This window comes from Entelurus aequoreus, linkage group LG01 (assembly GCF_033978785.1).
Source record: "Entelurus aequoreus isolate RoL-2023_Sb linkage group LG01, RoL_Eaeq_v1.1, whole genome shotgun sequence".
In the NCBI taxonomy this organism is placed as follows: domain Eukaryota; kingdom Metazoa; phylum Chordata; class Actinopteri; order Syngnathiformes; family Syngnathidae; genus Entelurus; species Entelurus aequoreus.
The window spans coordinates 100837050-100855963 of NC_084731.1; the positions used below are offsets into that span (position 1 = coordinate 100837050).

General features: G+C 40.2%; 2 protein-coding genes across 4 annotated transcripts in view; both read left to right on the top strand.

The window, feature by feature from the left end:
- Nucleotides 1-1697: 1697 nt before the first annotated feature.
- tmem128 (transmembrane protein 128) lies at nucleotides 1698-15917 on the top strand. The gene is made up of 5 exons (XM_062063926.1): nucleotides 1698-1880; nucleotides 5829-5961; nucleotides 6027-6188; nucleotides 9209-9317; nucleotides 15511-15917. The coding sequence occupies exons 1-4, from the start codon at nucleotides 1769-1771 to the stop codon at nucleotides 9306-9308; spliced, it is 507 nt and encodes a 168-aa protein (XP_061919910.1). The 5' UTR covers nucleotides 1698-1768; the 3' UTR covers nucleotides 9309-9317; nucleotides 15511-15917.
- The window catches only part of otop1 (otopetrin 1), a 31999-nt gene continuing 19242 nt past the window's right edge, over nucleotides 6158-18914 (top strand). For 2 of the 3 annotated variants that reach the window (XM_062063897.1, XM_062063907.1), the window contains exon 1: nucleotides 17186-18167. In XM_062063897.1, the coding sequence (XP_061919881.1) occupies nucleotides 17792-18167 (376 nt within the window). In that variant the 5' untranslated portion in view covers nucleotides 17186-17791. Of the gene's footprint in view, nucleotides 6189-9208; nucleotides 9318-17185; nucleotides 18168-18914 lie in introns of those variants that run through there. The other variant, XM_062063915.1, reaches the window with a different exon arrangement.

Here is an 18914-nt window from a genome sequence, read left to right on the forward strand (position 1 = left end):
CCTCTATGGATCGGGGCCAAGTTGGCCTGACCCCTCGGGGCCTCTGGCCCTCTATGGATCATGGCCGCGGGGCCAAGTTGGCCTGACCCCTTAGGACCTCAGGCCCTCTGTGGGTCGCGGCCGCGGGGCCAAGTTGACCTGGCCCCTTGGGGCCTCTTACCCTCTATGGATCGTGGCCGCGGGGCCAAGTTGACCTGGCCCCTTGGGGCCTCTGGCCTTCTGTGGCTCGCGGCCGCGGGGCCAAGTTGGCCTGGCCCTTTGGGGCCTCTGGCCTTCTGTGGGTCGTGGCCGCGGGGCCAAGTTGGCCTGGCCCCTTGGGGCCTCTGACCGTCTATGGATCGTGGCCGCGGGGCCAAGTTGACCTGGCCCCCTGGGGCCTCTGACCCTCTATGGATCGTGGCCGCGGGGCCAAGTTGGCCTGGCCCCTTGGGGCCTCTGACCGTCTATGGATCATGGCCGCGGGGCCATGTTGGCCTGGCCCCTTGGGGCCTCTGGCCCTCTGTGGGTCGCGGCCGCGGGGCCAAGTTGACCTGGCCCCTTGGGGCCTCTTACCCTCTATGGATCATGGCCGCGGGGCCAAGTTGGCCTGGCCCCTTGGGGCTTAAGATTATTATTTTTGCAAAAGTAGTTTTGCTTGGGTCGCGGCCGCGGGGCCAAGTTGGCCTGGCCCCTTGGGGCCTCTGGCCCCCTGGGCCTGGGCCCGGTAGGCCCGGTCATTAATCCACCTATGCCTGCAGGGCCTCAGACTGGAAGTCTCTCCAGAGAGTGGTGAGGACGGCGGAAAAGATCATCAGGACTCCTCTTCCTCCTATCCAGGAGATGGCAAAAAGCCGCTGCCTGACCAGGGCTCAGAAAATGTGCAAAGACTCCTCCCACACCCACCAAGGACTGTTTTCACTGCTGGACTCTAGAAAGAGGTTCCTTAGCCTCCGAAGCAGAACCTCCAGGTTGTGTAACAGCTTCTTCCCTCAGGCCGTAAGACTCTTGAACGCATCATCAATAAATGACCCCCTCAACTACCCCCAAAATGGATGAACTCACTGGAATAAAAAAGACAATATAACATACATCCATAAACGTGGACGCATGTGGAGAAGTGCAATATATTTATCTGTACAGTAATCTATTTATTTATTGATATATATGTATTTATCTTATATATATATTTATATATATTTATTTATTTATATATGCACCTTATTGCTTTTTTAATCCTGCACTACCATGAGTTTATGTAACGAAATGTCGTTCTTATCCGTGCTGTAAAGTTCAAATTTGAATGACAATAAAAAGGAAGTCTAAAGTCTATATATGTTTAATATATATGTAATGTGTATATATGTAAAAACGTATGTATATATATTTATATATGTGTTTGTATGTATATGTATCAATGTTTATGTATGTATATATTTATGAATGCAATACATATATGTATGTCTAAATGCGTATGTATGTATTCATTTATATATATAGATATATATATACATATACATATATTTTTTTCTAACAAAATATTTCCGAAATATAATTTTTTTTTATTGCCCCTCTTTTACCAAGAAGATAAACAAATGCAACTGCCTAGCTAAACTACAACAATTGTGGTCGCAGGGGGCGCTGGAGCCTATCTCCCTACGTCATTGACACGCGCCTCTATAATATCTATCTCTCTACGTCATTAACACGCGCCTGTAAATATCTATCTCACTACGTCATTAACACGCGCCTGCAAATAGCGGAAGTGCCTTGTCAGAGTTGTGCAGCTAGCATGATGCTAAATGACAGCGAGCTGAGAAAGAGATTGAAGAAAGATGCAGAGTTCCTCAAGAAAGATGCAGACTTGCTCTTGCAAACTCCGTCAACCGACGAAGACGAAAAGAGTTAAGTGTAAAGTTGATACATTATCTCGCTGCCTGTTACAAACTACTGCTAACTGTTAGCTTAACTCTTGTCTGGGGCTAGTCAACATCAACTTATTGTCTTTTTGGCTTATTATTCACTTATTATCTTTTTGCTTATTAACTTATTATCTTTTTTGCTTATTATTCACTTATTCACTTATTAATAAGTGATTAAAATGTTGCATGTTGAAGATCTGCGATCATCTCATCATACACATGTCAAGACAAATGATGCGGCTAATGTGAATTCCTCAACCATAAGTGTGTGTTAAAAGTACTAACCATAGGGGTGTGTTAAAAGTACTAAGCATAGGGGTGTGTTAAAAGTACTAACCATAGGGGTGTGTTAAAAGTACTAAGCATAGGGGTTAATAAATTTAGCTTAAAACGCGTTTTAAAAATGTTTAAAAAATGTCATTCTTTATAGAGCTATCAATGTCATTCCAGATCATTGGGCCTCTACAGGCGATACTAAAGCTTGTACACTTTAGATGAGCATTTTTCCCTCTTAACAAAGCTTTACTTCTAGTGTTATGTCTATGAGAAGTAGTGTTATGTCTATGAGAAGTAGTGTTATGTCTATGAGAAGTAGTGTTATGTCCATGAGAAGTAGTGTTATGTCTATGAGAAGTAGTGTTATGTCTATGAGAAGTAGTGTTATGTCTATGAGAAGTAGTGCTATGTCTATGAGAAGTAGTGTTATGTCTATGAGAAGTAGTGTTATGTCTATGAGAAGTAGTGTTATGTCTATGAGAAGTAGTGTTATGTCTATGAGAAGTAGTGTTATGCCTATGAGAAGTAGTGTTATGCCTATGAGAAGTAGTGTTATGTCTATGAGAAGTAGTGTTATGTCTATGAGAAGTAGTGTTATGTCTATGAGAAGTAGTGTTATGTCTATGAGAAGTAGTGTTATGTCTATGAGAAGTAGTGTTATGTCTATGAGAAGTAGTGTTATGTCTATGAGAAGTAGTGTTATGTCTATGAGAAGTAGTGTTATGTCTATGAGAAGTAGTGGTCACTGGAATGAGCTGGCAGAGTCTAGAATGTCATCCATATACTACATTATACATAATACAAGCACTGTGGAATCTGTTGCACTCTGTAAACTTCAGAAGATTTTACCCACAAAAAAGAGGATTTGAGGAGGCATTAAAGTTTGCCCATGATATAGCACGTATAACTTTCTTCGGAAGAACCTCCAGTTTTTGAAGATAACTGGGATATGTGTTACACCATACCACATTGCAATAGTTTTTATGAGTCCCATACAGAATTAGGAGAGCGTTAAGAGGAAGAAAGTGCCTCCATTTTGAGAGTAGACTTACATATTTAGATCATTTATTCATGAAATATTCAATATGACTTTTGAAATGTATAAATCCATCTATGTAAACTCCAAGGAATTTAGTGCTCTCAACTCTCTCAATTGCTTTACCACTTATTTTAATCAGTATTCTATCAAAGTTTTTACGGCTTCTGTTTGAAGGAAATGTTCTTGCTCCTGGCATTAGGGAACTCTCCTGAAGGAATCAATAAAGTACTATCTATCTATCTATTACTATTCTCCATTAGTCTGTTACAACAATAATATTTTGGAGTGTTAGATTTTTGGCCTCTTTTTAGTATGAATAGTATTGAAAAATGCTTAACATATAACTATGAGAGATCTTGATGCATGCTATCAATAAATACTATATTTCAGTGCCACTTAGCACTTTAGAATGTTCTTTTTTTGGAGCATGTGATAAAAAAAACCACATTGTACAACTCGTTTGATTGAAGAACCAGTAATAAACAAGCACATCTTCCCATGACAGAAACAGACCTGCCCATATATATATATATATATATATATATATATATATATATATATATATATATATATATATATATATATATATATATATATATATATATATATATATATATATATATATATATATATATATGGATATATTTTCTGGTGAAAGTATACATATAAAGATATACATTTTTGAGCGAGATTGACTGAAATTGAAGCCAATGCCAAGTGTACTGTAAACAGTCAGTGGCAAGATGGTATTAATTGCACAGGAAAATAAACTGTTTAAGTAGCACAGAATTACATAACATACATGAAATAGAAAAATATTATTTCTACTTCAAATAAACAACATAGCTGTGCAAATAACAGAAAATGTGTTAGATCAGATAAAAAATGAATTTGCAGGCAGGCACTTTAGAATTCCCAGTGGAGGATGTAATGGACACGTACAGTTCTGCACTTTAGAATTCCCAGTGGATGATGTAATGGACACGTACAGTGGAGGATGTAATGGACACGTAGAGTTCTGCTCAGCGCCAAGTAAGTGACTTGACTTAATTGTGCGGCCATCATCTTCCTCACTTTGGCGTACTTTTTTGCCAGCAACAACTCAAGATCAGTTTTGATTTGGGCTTACATGGTAAACAAGTCAAATTAATCTTTTATCCAGACGCATGTGTCCAAGTAGACCCATTGTGGACGTGGACGTGGTCTACGTCACTAAAAGAAACATCTAAAGAAGAGAATCCCTCTGCCAGTTTTTTTAATATATAAATATTCCCTCTTCTCTTCTTCGACTCTCCTCCTCATTTGGGATGTATGTTGTGATTTCACTTCCTGCATATCTTGCCTCTGATTGGCCTGTTCCTAATGTTTGGCCTTAATCTCAACCAATGGTGACTCATCATTGTAAACCAGCAACCAATGATGGATATTCTTAAGCGGACGGGGAGGGCTTTAGTAGTCCATGGAGTGTAGAACAAGGAACACAACAAATTAGCGGTGTTTGCTCATTTTAACCTGAAATAAATTACATCTATATTACGATATTTTCTTCATTTTAATATCTTTTTGAAAAATATATCCATATATCTTACAAACTCCATATGTTGCCCAGCCCTAGGATTACCCTAAATACTGTAAAATATGACATTTAAGTGTTAAAAATATATTCTCTGTAGTTCCACTTCTTCAAAAGTCAGCCAACTTTCTTCTGGTCATCCCGTTAATCCCTTTAGGTCTAGCTCCCCACTTCCAATTTATTCTGTCAACTTGCAGCCTTTTTCACATGTTTTTTGACATTTGCAGCAGTTTTCTCTTGTATTTGATTTGATCTCGCAGTTTTTTGGATTTCATCATTTTCGTGTTGCTTTTGTTGAATGGTGTTTTAGGTTTGGGATCCTCTCTATGTCTGCAGCGTTTCAAGCTCCATTTTGCTCTTAACAATTGGTCAAGAGTGGCACTTTAATCTGTCATTTTTGTACTTTTGTCAAATGAGTTGTGCTTCTCAGTTTAAGTGGGCAATTTGAATGGTTGACATGTCACCTTTTACTGTTTGCCCTCCCTGGCAAATATCCAGCAATTGATGATTGTTTTGTCTGTAACACAGGAACTCTCTAATTCAGGGCCATCTCTGCCAGTGTAGACAGATAATGTGGAATAAAAGCTTAGCGTCATGTCGTCTTTATTAACTGCAGTTTACAACTATGGAGTTGTTCTTGTGGCAAAACACTACAACTTCTATGGGAGCTGGGAGGTGAGCCAATAGGGATCACTTCCACTAAAGATGGAGACAAACTTCTTTTGTTTAGGCCACTGAGTTTATTGGGAACTACACAGTGAATCTGCATGATCAGTGTTCAGCAGCCACTAAAATGTTTAATCCAGTTAATCAGTTTAAAATAGAAAAAATATTCCCAAGGCCGTGAATGTATCTAAAAGTAAACATTGCTATCACATTGAAAACTGCTTTAGTGCCCCTGTTATATTTTTATGCTAGGACTTTGCTGAAAGTTGTTAATTGGTTAAAATGCAAGCGCTTTAACATTTGTGTGGGTGAAAGAAGTGGCCACAACACCTGCAATTTAATACATTGATCGTCTTTTATTTGCTTTCATTTTCAGTTAAGGAAGAAAAAGATGCCAAACCTCTCGCTCGAATCAACAAACACTCGGTTTTCTGGATTGTGGTCTCGATAAGTGTTACCTATTACGTGGACTTCTTTGGCAACATCATTGAGAATGATAACATAAAGAGGTACAGAGGCTGCATTTAGCCTTTAAGTGAGTATTTTCCTTGTTAACCTTGGCCTGTGTTTGCAGTTGGTGGTTCAACGTGGGTGTGCTGCTCCTCAGCATTTGTCTGTGCCTGGCCATGTTTTGTATCGTGTACCTGGAGGGCTTCAGAGGAATCCAGCACTACGACCAAGAGTACCCGGCTATCCCGCCCATCACCACCGCTGCATTCATTGCAGCATCTTGCAGGTACGTCAGTCACAAAGGGAAATGTGTGGGAAACGCAAAGTCATTTAAACCAAATAAAAAGTCACACATTCGATTTTAAATCATGTTTGCAATTCTTAGCTGCTCGACAGTCGGGAAAGTTTCATGGCCCATAACTTTATGAGCGATCTCCACCGCAATTTAAGAAACCGAGTGAACACTCTTGCCATAAACGCTGTACAAATGATCTGGATCAGGACCAAAATAGAATCAGTTTTTACAAACGCTATCCCATTTCAGGCATGTTGTAAAAGTTTCAGGAAAATCCCCCTATAACTTTGAAGTTATTTTTAGGGATTCAAACCACTTTCTGCTTCTTAAGACCGATACTGATCATTTCTATCTATTATTTCTTAAAGGGGAATTGCGCTTTTTCTTGGAATTTTGCCTATGGATTGCAATCATTATAAGAGACATGTCGACAGATGTATTTTTCTTATGCATTCTAACTCATAAATACTCGTAAATAAAAGTCAGCTTAAAGCGGAGCCAATGGGAGGTCCTCTCTTCCGCCCATAAAACCCAATAAATAACCATCCAAAAAGCAGCAATAATCCTCCTTTTACATTTGGTGACGTGAATATAAAGCAAGCATTAGTGATATTGTTATTAGAAGTGCTAACGCAGACAAACTATTTATAGCGGTGCCGTGATCACCAGCTTGCGTGCCAATGTTGACATGATCGTCTGGTGAGCGGCTTCCTCCTTTCCTTGCTCCTCAAACTTTATTCTAGATCATAAATCATGCCTCTCACCTGGATAGTTGAAGGACCAGTACGTATTCCGACGAGTTGGTACACTTTGACAGCCAATTTAGACCCGCAAATGGCGAGAACGACACAAAAGGACGCTTGGTTCCACCCCCCTGTTCTTCACAAATTGTAGCCCGGGTGGTCTGCTGGCTGACGGTGCCTTCAGTGATGGTGTCTTCTGCATCTCTAAATTGCTCACAGCCGGGGGGAGTAATCCATATTTTCATCATACCTTTCTGCATGAATTACAGATTGGTTTTCTTAAGCATACATATCTGTCTGTGGAAGTCAAAGCAAGGAAGCGGGTGTCTCAGAGGTCTGCCTTGGGCAGCTTCTTACATTTGCTTTCATGCCATGGATGCTAGCAGCGTATCGGGCTGGCTAGTGAGCTTTGCTGTGTCCAAGACAGGCGGTTTTTCTTTTTTTTCTTCTGAAAAGTCAAAAAAGTCCTTCATGACCGACGCCATGTTTGTTTACACCAGGGGTCTCAAACTCGCGAGACGATATTTTGTGGCCCCACCTTAATATGAAAGTTTAATGTGCATGTTTTCTATGAATGGCATTGTACAGTGTTGTGTGTGTGGAGCTAAAAGAACCTACCAATCACGGTGGCTCTCAGGGGTGGGACATGATGCAAGCAGAGAAACATGAGTGAAAGTTATAGCAGTTTTCTTCAGTGCCTCGTTTCTATTAGACACACCTTCGTCCCTTCCAAAAAAACCTTTTTAAAGTTGCGGCCCAGCGGGACATTGTACATACTGTATACACCAGGGGTGTCTATTGTACATACTGTATACACCAGGGGTGTCTATTGTACATACTGTATACACCAGGGGTGTCTATTGTACATACTGTATACACCAGGGGTGTCTATTGTACATACTGTATACACCAGGGGTGTCAAACGTACGGCCCCGGCCTGCCAACAGCTTTTATCCGGCTTGCGAGATGATTTTGTAAGTATAAAAATTAGCTGACATTTTTGAATGAAAGAAACTGCTCTTCTAAATGTGTCCACTGGATGTCGCAATAGCAATTCTTTGTATCCCCTGCCGACTTCAGAGGGGGCGGAGCTATGTGCCCGGTATAGATAGAGGACTGGGGACACATTTTCTGGGCGCACATAAATATGCTGAAATAACATGCATCCTCTTCTAAGTGATTGATGAATTAAGTCTAAATGCACAAGTTTTGTTGTAGATGATGTACACAACTAACCACATGATGTGTTGTAGATGATGTACACAATTAGTTTTGTTGTAGATGATGTACACAACTAACCACATGATGTGTTGTAGATGATGTACACAACTAACCACATGATGTGTTGTAGATGATGTACACAATTAACCACATGATGTGAGTACATCCAAATGAGTGAATTACATGAATAACATGCTGTAGTTTGATTTTATTACCATGTATTATATCTTCTGATGGATACAAATGTCACACCATTTTAAAACACTTCCAGACTCACAGCTATTTGACTGAGGAACACAGAAATGTTAAATCCCAACAAATAAAGATAAACTACTATGAACAGCAACATGTAAGTGTAACAACAACAACAACAACATTATAAACTACTATGAACAGCAACATGTAAGTGTAAACAACAACAACATTATAAACTACTATGAACAGCAACATGTAAGTGTAAACAACAACAACATTATAAACTACTATGAACAGCAACATGTAAGTGTAAACAACAACAACATTATAAACTACTATGAACAGCAACATGTAAGTGTAAAAAACAACAACATTATCATTTGTATGTTTTCAGATTGTGCTTGTTCTATTTTTAAACAAAGAAAACAATCTGAAGTTGTCTTTATTTTGAAGTTATCGTGACAGGCTTTTACCACTTAGGAATAGATGTTCCTCTGTGGCCCCTGAGCTCAAATGAGTGTGACCCCCCACACAGAAGTTTGGACACACCTTCTCCTCATTCAACTTTATTTCCATGACTATTTACATTGTAGATTGTCACATCAAAACTATGAATGAACACATGTGGAGTTATGTACTTCACAAAAAATCAACTGAAAACATGTTTTATATTCTAGTGTCTTCAAAATAGCCACCCTTTGCACTGATTACTGCTTTGCACACTCTTGGCATTCTCTCCATGAGCTTGAAGAGGTAGTCACCTGAGATGAAGTGTGCAAAGCAGCAAAGGTTGTCAGAAACATGGTGTGACTTGTTGTGATGATTAAAAACATGTTGTATATTCTTTTGCAGTTTTAACATCGCACTTTGGCCTGTCTGGTCCTTCCTCACTCCACTCATCCTCTTCACACAGTTCATGGGTGTGGTCATGTTCATTTCCATGCTTGGATGAAGGTGACAGGTGAGTCAGGTTTTGATCTTCAACTTCTTACATTCAACATCTTTATTGTTTTGTCATTTCCCTCAGTAATGCCATACCAACATCATTATTGTTTTGTCATTTCCCTCAGTAATGCCATACCAACATCTTTATTGTTTTGTCATTTCCCTCAGTAATGCCATACCAACATCTTTATTGTTTTGTCATTTCCCTCAGTAATGCCATACCAACATCTTTATTGTTTTGTCATTTCCCTCAGTAATGCCATACCAACATCTTTATTGTTTTGTCATTTCCCTCAGTAATGCCATACCAACATAGTTATTGTTTTGTCATTTCCCTCACTAATGCCATACCAACATCTTTATTGTTTTGTCATTTCCCTCAGTAATGCCATACCAACATCTTTATTGTTTTGTCATTTCCCTCAGTAATGCCATACCAACATCTTTATTGTTTTGTCATTTCCCTCAGTAATGCCATACCAACATCTTTATTGTTTTGTCATTTCCCTCAGTAATGCCATACCAACATCTTTATTGTTTTGTCATTTCCCTCAGTAATGCCATACCAACATCTTTATTGTTTTGTCATTTCCCTCAGTAATGCCATACCAATGCCATCAAGTTCAGATCATAGAATTTGAGTACAGTTAAGCACCATATTTTTCACTTAAAATCTTTTCATTTTTTCTCAAAAATGGACAGTGCACCTTATAACCCGGTGCACCTAATTCATTCTGATGGTGCTTACTTACCACTAAGCAATTGTATTTGGTGTAATAAGTGTGACCAGTAGATGGCAGTCACGCATAAGAGATAAGTTGAACTGTAGGTTGATGACCCCTGTTCAAAAATGATGCTGGCAAGCAAAGTCCAAAACTTTTATAATATAGACAATTACACACGGCACTCCAACATTTGTCAAAGATGTGTTTAGTCCAACTTTGGCACGCTATGAAGACACAACACTTGATGGATTATAATTATAATTATGGTGTGTGTGTGTGTGTGTGTGTGTGTGTGTGTGTGTGTGTGTGTGTGTGTGTGTGTGTGTGTGTGTGTGTGTGTGTGTGTGTGTGTGTGTGTGTGTGTGTGTGTGTGTGTGTGTGTGTGTGTGTGTGTGTGTGTGTGTGTGTGTGTGTGTGTGTGTGTGTGTGTGTGTGTGTGTGTGTGTGTGTGTAAGGACCCCAACATGGCACCTATTAGGATACATTTTATCTGGCGTTTTCTTTCACAATATTATGCAAACCCAACTTTTCTTACCTATTGATAACTACAAAAGTCTGGAAAATGTGCGCGTGTCTGCCATTGTAGTCCGTGCCATAATCTATAAACTCCTTCCTTTTGTCTATCCTCTTGTTGTGGGCCATAATCTATAAACTCCTTCCTTTTGTCTATCTTCTTGTTGTGGGCCATAATCTATAAACTCCTTCCTTTTGTCTATCTTCTTGTTGTGGGCCATAATCTATAAACTCCTTCCTTTTGTCTATCTTCTTGTTGTGGGCCATAATCTATAAACTCCTTCCTTTTGTCTATCTTCTTGTTGTGGGCCATAATCTATAAACTCCTTCCTTTTGTCTATCTTCTTGTTGTGGGCCATAATCTATAAACTCCTTCCTTTTGTCTATCTTCTTGTTGTGGGCCATAATCTATAAACTCCTTCCTTTTGTCTATCTTCTTGTTGTGGGCCATAATCTATAAACTCCTTCCTTTTGTCTATCTTCTTGTTGTGGGCCATAATCTATAAACTCCTTCCTTTTGTCTATCTTCTTGTTGTGGGCCATTCATCCTCTAACTTCTATCTATCAGTACATTTGCTATGAGATAGGGTTGTCCCGATACCAAAATGTATTTCAATACTTTTAGATACTTTTCCTTACTTTTCTAAATATAGTGTACCACAAAAAATGGCATTATTGGCTTTATTTGAACAAAAAGTCTTGCGGTGCATTAAACATACAAAATGTTTCTTATTGCAATCCAAGAATAATTTAGTCCTTAAATCAAATGTTGAACATACTAGACAACTTGTCTTTTAGTAGTAAGTAAACAAACAAAGACTCCTAATTAGTCTGCTGACGTATGCAGTAACATATTGTGTCATTTACACATTACGAGGGACAAACTGTAAAAATGGATTATTAATCTACTTGTTCATTTACTGTTAATATCTGCTTATTTTCTCTTTTAACATGTTCTATCTACCCTTCTGTTCAAATGTAATAATCACTTATTCTTCTCTTCTTTGATACTTGACATTAGTTTTGGATGATACCACACATTTAGGTATGGATGTGATACCAAGTAGTTACAGGATCATACATTGGTCATATTCAAAGTCCTCATGTGTCCAGGGACATATTTACTGACTTTATTAACATAATATACATTTAAAAAAAAGGAAAAAAGATTTTGTGACGATAACAAATATCTATGTAATCATAGTAGTATCGACTAGATATGGTCTTGTACTTGGTATCATTACTGGACCCCGACTTAAACAAGTTGAAAAACTTATTCGGGTGTTACCATTTAGTGGTCAATTGTACGGAATATGTACTTCACTGTGCAACCTACTAATAAAAGTCTCAATCAATCAAAAAAACAGTGGATGTCAGGTGTAGATCCACCCATGGCATTTGTTTACATTGTGACGGTGGTGAGCTATTGTATCCTCCTACGCTGTGTAGTGAAGCATATTTAGCTATTCCTCGTCCTGCAGTGATAATGATACTTGTAAGAAACTTACTTTATTTGTCGCCATGGAGACCAGGATTAGTGATTTAGAAGTAGCTAAAACACTGTGGATGGATGTTAGTCGCTAACTAGCTAGCCATGTGTTAAAGCAGTTCTTCCTGAGGGTGTTTCAGTGTTATAACTTCACCTTTATCTTGACTTTTTACACCAAAATGCGTCCATTCTCCCTTTTCTGTCTACACGCTGTGTCTGCTTGTAAGTACTCTGTGTGTGTGCGCTGCCCAACATGCTCCTCTGCTGGTAAAACCAGCAATGTCACCACATGACATCATGCCCGTTAAAAAAAAAGGGTGGGGACTGGTACTTTTTAGAGGCGGTATAGTAGCGAATATGATTTGCGGTACATTACTAGTACCGGTGTACCGTACAACACTATTAGGCAAAATGTGTTGCTAATGTCAAAATACTTTCTGCCGAGCATTCCAATAACTGTAATGCTTTGGGTTCCAAACTCTTCTAAAGTTCACTTGGGTGAGCTTTCATAAGTAGTGATGAAGTGATGCTTCAGGAAAGTGGTATTTGCTACACAAAGATGAAAGAAGCACTTTAATGTGTTCATCTAAATAGCATGAACTATCATGGTGGTGTTTTCTTGTGTTCCAGTAATGCATGGCAAGAACTATCATGGTGGTGTTTTCTTGTGTTCCAGTAATGCATGGCAAGAACTATCACGGTGGTGTTTTCTTGTGTTCCAGTAATGCATGGCAAGAACTATCACGGTGGTGTTTTCTTGTGTTCCAGTAATGCATGGCAAGAACTATCACGGTGGTGTTTTCTTGTGTTCCAGTAATGCATGGCAAGAACTATCATGGTGGTGTTTTCTTGTGTTCCAGTAATGCATGGCAAGAACTATCACGGTGGTGTTTTCTTGTGTTCCAGTAATGCATGGCAAGAACTATCACGGTGGTGTTTTCTTGTGTTCCAGTAATGCATGGCAAGAACTATCATGGTGGTGTTTTCTTGTGTTCCAGTAATGCATGGCAAGAACTATCACGGTGGTGTTTTCTTGTGTTCCAGTAATGCATGGCAAGAACTATCACGGTGGTGTTTTCTTGTGTTCCAGTAATGCATGGCAAGAACTATCACGGTGGTGTTTTCTTGTGTTCCAGTAATGCATGGCAAGAACTATCATGGTGGTGTTTTCTTGTGTTCCAGTAATGCATGGCAAGAACTATCACGGTGGTGTTTTCTTGTGTTCCAGTAATGCATGGCAAGAACTATCACGGTGGTGTTTTCTTGTGTTCCAGTAATGCATGGCAAGAACTATCATGGTGGTGTTTTCTTGTGTTCCAGTAATGCATGGCAAGAACTATCACGGTGGTGTTTTCTTGTGTTCCAGTAATGCATGGCAAGAACTATCACGGTGGTGTTTTCTTGTGTTCCAGTAATGCATGGCAAGAACTATCATGGTGGTGTTTTCTTGTGTTCCAGTAATGCATGGCAAGAACTATCACGGTGGTGTTTTCTTGTGTTCCAGTAATGCATGGCAAGAACTATCACGGTGGTGTTTTCTTGTGTTCCAGTAATGCATGGCAAGAACTATCATGGTGGTGTTTTCTTGTGTTCCAGTAATGCATGGCAAGAACTATCACGGTGGTGTTTTCTTGTGTTCCAGTAATGCATGGCAAGAACTATCATGGTGGTGTTTTCTTGTGTTCCAGTAATGCATGGCAAGAACTATCATGGTGGTGTTTTCTTGTGTTACAGTAATGCATGGCAAGAACTATCACGGTGGTGTTTTCTTGTGTTCCAGTAATGCATGGCAAGAACTATCACGGTGGTGTTTTCTTGTGTTCCAGTAATGCATGGCAAGAACTATCATGGTGGTGTTTTCTTGTGTTCCAGTAATGCATGGCAAGAACTATCACGGTGGTGTTTTCTTGTGTTCCAGTAATGCATGGCAAGAACTATCATGGTGGTGTTTTCTTGTGTTCCAGTAATGCATGGCAAGAACTATCATGGTGGTGTTTTCTTGTGTTCCAGTAATGCATGGCAAGAACTATCACGGTGGTGTTTTCTTGTGTTCCAGTAATGCATGGCAAGAACTATCACGGTGGTGTTTTCTTGTGTTCCAGTAATGCATGGCAAGAACTATCACGGTGGTGTTTTCTTGTGTTCCAGTAATGCATGGCAAGAACTATCACGGTGGTGTTTTCTTGTGTTCCAGTAATGCATGGCAAGAACTATCACGGTGGTGTTTTCTTGTGTTCCAGTAATGCATGGCAAGAACTATCACGGTGGTGTTTTCTTGTGTTCCAGTAATGCATGGCAAGAACTATCATGGTGGTGTTTTCTTGTGTTCCAGTAATGCATGGCAAGAACTATCATGGTGGTGTTTTCTTGTGTTCCAGTAATGCATGGCAAGAACTATCACGGTGGTGTTTTCTTGTGTTCCAGTAATGCATGGCAAGAACTATCACGGTGGTGTTTTCTTGTGTTCCAGTAATGCATGGCAAGAACTATCATGGTGGTGTTTTCTTGTGTTCCAGTAATGCATGGCAAGAACTATCACGGTGGTGTTTTCTTGTGTTCCAGTAATGCATGGCAAGAACTATCACGGTGGTGTTTTCTTGTGTTCCAGTAATGCATGGCAAGAACTATCACGGTGGTGTTTTCTTGTGTTCCAGTAATGCATGGCAAGAACTATCACGGTGGTGTTTTCTTGTGTTCCAGTAATGCATGGCAAGAACTATCACGGTGGTGTTTTCTTGTGTTCCAGTAATGCATGGCAAGAACTATCACGGTGGTGTTTTCTTGTGTTCCAGTAATGCATGGCAAGAACTATCATGGTGGTGTTTTCTTGTGTTCCAGTAATGCATGGCAAGAACTATCACGGTGGTGTTTTCTTGTGTTCCAGTAATGCATGGCAAGAACTATCACGGTGGTGTTTTCTTGTGTTCCAGTAATGCATGGCAAGAACTATCACGGTGGTGTTTTCTTGTGTTCCAGTAATGCATGGCAAGAACTATCATGGTGGTGTTTTCTTGTGTTCCAGTAATGCATGGCAAGAACTATCACGGTGGTGTTTTCTTGTGTTCCAGTAATGCATGGCAAGAACTATCACGGTGGTGTTTTCTTGTGTTCCAGTAATGCATGGCAAGAACTATCACGGTGGTGTTTTCTTGTGTTCCAGTAATGCATGGCAAGAACTATCACGGTGGTGTTTTCTTGTGTTCCAGTAATGCATGGCAAGAACTATCATGGTGGTGTTTTCTTGTGTTCCAGTAATGCATGGCAAGAACTATCACGGTGGTGTTTTCTTGTGTTCCAGTAATGCATGGCAAGAACTATCACGGTGGTGTTTTCTTGTGTTCCAGTAATGCATGGCAAGAACTATCATGGTGGTGTTTTCTTGTGTTCCAGTAATGCATGGCAAGAACTATCATGGTGGTGTTTTCTTGTGTTCCAGTAATGCATGGCAAGAACTATCATGGTGGTGTTTTCTTGTGTTCCAGTAATGCATGGCAAGATGGAGGAAGTGAAGCAGCTACTGATACTGGTACTTCATGAAGGTGATTTGACCATTGGGACTTCTTCATGACTCCTGACAAGACTTTTTCATCTTCAAAAGTACCTTTAGAAAGAGTGCAAAATGTTTTTGAAGATTTGACTGAGAAACAACAATGTTTTTGTTCATGTTTAAGAATGTTAGGAGCTTTTTGTATATTTACTTTTGATATCTGCAAGCTGCAAAAAAGACTATTTGTAAACCTAACAAAAGGCTTTGTAATTGTAAGTTAAACTAATATTATTTGCATTGCAAACCAATACTGTCATGTTATTTTTGCTTTGATGCCAACCTTCATGTGACCGCGGTTTTTTGATGACATAAATATTAAACTATTTGGAAGTTGCACACTAATTGTGTTTCCTCTTGTTAATTGCAAATAATGCATCAGACCTTGACATTTACTTGTTTTACTAACTTCAGTTCAAGTGTGTTAAACTTAAAAAAAGTCTTCCAACCCCTGTTAGCATAAGTGATGTGAAAAGGAAGCACCAGCGAGCTAATCTAATCTAATCAGTGTGAAATGTCATCAACTGAGTGAGTGGCTCATTAAAGCCACTTGATACTTCTTTGCACTGATTGAGTCAGTCCTCCTTAGGTCACGGGATGTTTCTGTCATAATAGTTTGTTGAAAAACTACAACATAATGTTTTTTTTGTTATCGGTAACTGAAAGACAAAGTAGATGAGGCAATTCCTGAAGTTTGTGCGTGTGAATTCTCCAATGCTGACGTGGAAGTGAAATGCTGATAGAATGTCGTATGAATGGAAGATTAGTTTGAATGTTGAAGAGTTTGAATTGGAAAAGCAGCAATTCTGGAAAATCCTGGAATTGATGTAGAAGTTGGGAAAAGGGAAGTTTGAATTTCCAGAATGGTGGAATATGTTGAAGGTGGAATTGGATGAAAAATGTGCAAGTTTGAAAGATGGCCAATTCATTTTGAATGGGAAAAATGTCCCGGAAAACCTGGAATTCTGGGAAATCTAGGAATTTTTGTAATTTGTCAAGGGAAAGCCCGCCATTCCTGAATAGTTTGAAGTTGGAAGGCTTTGAATGGCGTGAACAACGTGGAAGGTGGAGCGCGCCAACATCTGGAGAAGAAGAAGAATAAATAGATGAATGTTGGTGTAGAAAAGCTTGCTTTGGACAATTCACACAATATTTCAGCATTGAACTAGCTCATTTAAATGTTGCGTGATTACGTGACGACGCACGGCCATGCGTAATGACGCACCGTGTGTGGGGGAGAGAGGGAGGAGGGGGGGGGGGAGCAGCTCTGAATTACATTTTTGGTTAAAAAAAAATATGTAATTGTAACACAATCACATTTTATTTAGCAAACATTTCAATGGAGGTTTCAATCCATTGGTGCACTTAACCTGATCAACACCTAATCACCTGTGACTCCGCCCCTTTTTCTTAGGCATCCGCTTCCAGTTCTATACACAGCAGCAGTTCTACAGAGCAGCAGTTCTATACACATAGCAGCAGTTTTACAGAGCAGCAGTTCTACAGTTCCATAGCTGCAGTTCTACAGTTCTATACATAGCAGCAGTTCTATACAAATAGCAGCAGTTCTACAGAGCAGCAGTTCTACAGTTGTATACATAGCAGCAGTTCTATACAAATAGCAGCAGTTCTACAGAGCAGCAGTTCTACAGTTGTATACATAGCAGCAGTTCTATACAAATAGCAGCAGTTCTACAGAGCAGCAGTTTTACAGAGCAGCAGTTCTACAGTTGTATACACAGCAGCAGTTCTACAGAGCAGCAGTTGCATACACAGCAGCAGTTGCATACACAGCAGCAGTTGGGTGTACAGAAGTGACATATTGGGAAGTGGAATGAGATTTGAAGCATGTTTTGCTTAGTCCCACCCTCAGCTCGCCAGGCGCCATGAGCAGCAAGAACTGCTGGACCAGGACTAGGACCAGGACCAGGTGTAGAACCAGGAGCAGGCTGCAGCATGTTGAGCTTTTTGGAAGTCTTGCTCGTCCTTCACCTGCTTGTGTTGCCTCTCGTAAACGCACATTTGGAGGGATAATCTTTTTGGACGTACTTGTCTTGTAGTCTTGCGTGAGTCCGTCAGCATGCTCGGTAGTCTTGCGTGAGTGAGTCAGCATGCTCGGTAGTCTTGCGTGAGTGAGTCAGCATGCTCGGTAGCGTACCTGGCCGCCCGGAGACGCACCTGCAGACCCCCACAGCCCAGCACTGATCGTCCACGCCGACATGTCTCCCACCATGATGGAGCACAACACCCTGACCCTGGACGCCAAATACTGCAACAGCTCGTCGTCGTCGTCCAGCTCGGACAACGACAAGAAGACCCAGCTGAGCCAGCCGAGCGTGTCCGCGGAGGAGCGGAGGAAGAAGGCGGAGATCCTGAGCGGCCAGTACGGCACCAACCTGCTGCTGATCGGAGCCGCGCTCATGCTGGCCTTGGCGCACCACAGCCCGGCCGTCAAGGAGGACCACCTGCTGGCCTTCGTCACCTGCCTGATGCTCCTGCAGCTGCTGTGGATGATGTGGTTCGTCCTGCTGCGACGCCGGCACAGGAGCGCGCTCACCGACAAAGACGTCCACGCCACCACGTGCTGGATCAGAGGTGACTAACTTGAAAACTTATTACCCAAAGGCACAATCTGGAGTCACATCCGATTCCAAACATTTCATTGGAACTGATTATTCATCACACAAACAATATAAGCAACTACTTCAACTAATACCTTTTACAGCACACCTGGGAAAACTAAGGCTCGGGGGCCACATGGGGCCCCTTAAGCTTTTCCATCTGGACCGTCGGACATTCACAAATATATTTTTTAGATGTTTAAGATGTAAAGTGTAGCTGCCATTATGATGTGCACTCATCTTTTATAATGACCTTCAACTATACTAAGTCTTTACATGCTTGGAATCTGCATCATATACTAGTTACTATGCTTATCTAATTACTAACCATGCTCATCTAATTACTTACTATGCTCATCTAATTACTTACTATGCTCATCTGAGTTACTATGATCATCTAATTACTAATCATGGTCATCTAATTAGTTACTATGCTTATCTAATTACTTACTATGCTCATCTAATTACTTACTATGCTCATCTGAGTTACTATGATCATCTAATTACTAATCATGGTCATCTAATGAGTTACTATGCTCATCTAATTACTTACTATGCTCATCTAATTAGTTACTATGCTCATCTAATTAGTTACTATGCTCATCTAATTACTTACTATGGTCATCTAAATAGTTACTAAATTAGTTACTATGGTAATGTAATTAGTTACTATGGTAATGTAATTAGTTACTATGGTCATGTAATGAGTTACTATGTTATG

Excerpts from the sequence above, each read along its gene's own strand:
- tmem128 (XM_062063926.1), top strand. The coding sequence starts at position 1,769 with ATGATGCTAAATGACAGCGAGCTGAGAAAGAGATTGAAGAAAGATGCA. Across the intron at positions 1,881-5,828 it reads AACCGACGAAGACGAAAAGA|TTAAGGAAGAAAAAGATGCC; the intron begins GTTAAGTGTAAA and ends TTTCATTTTCAG. Across the intron at positions 6,189-9,208 it reads TTCATTGCAGCATCTTGCAG|TTTTAACATCGCACTTTGGC; the intron begins GTACGTCAGTCA and ends ATTCTTTTGCAG.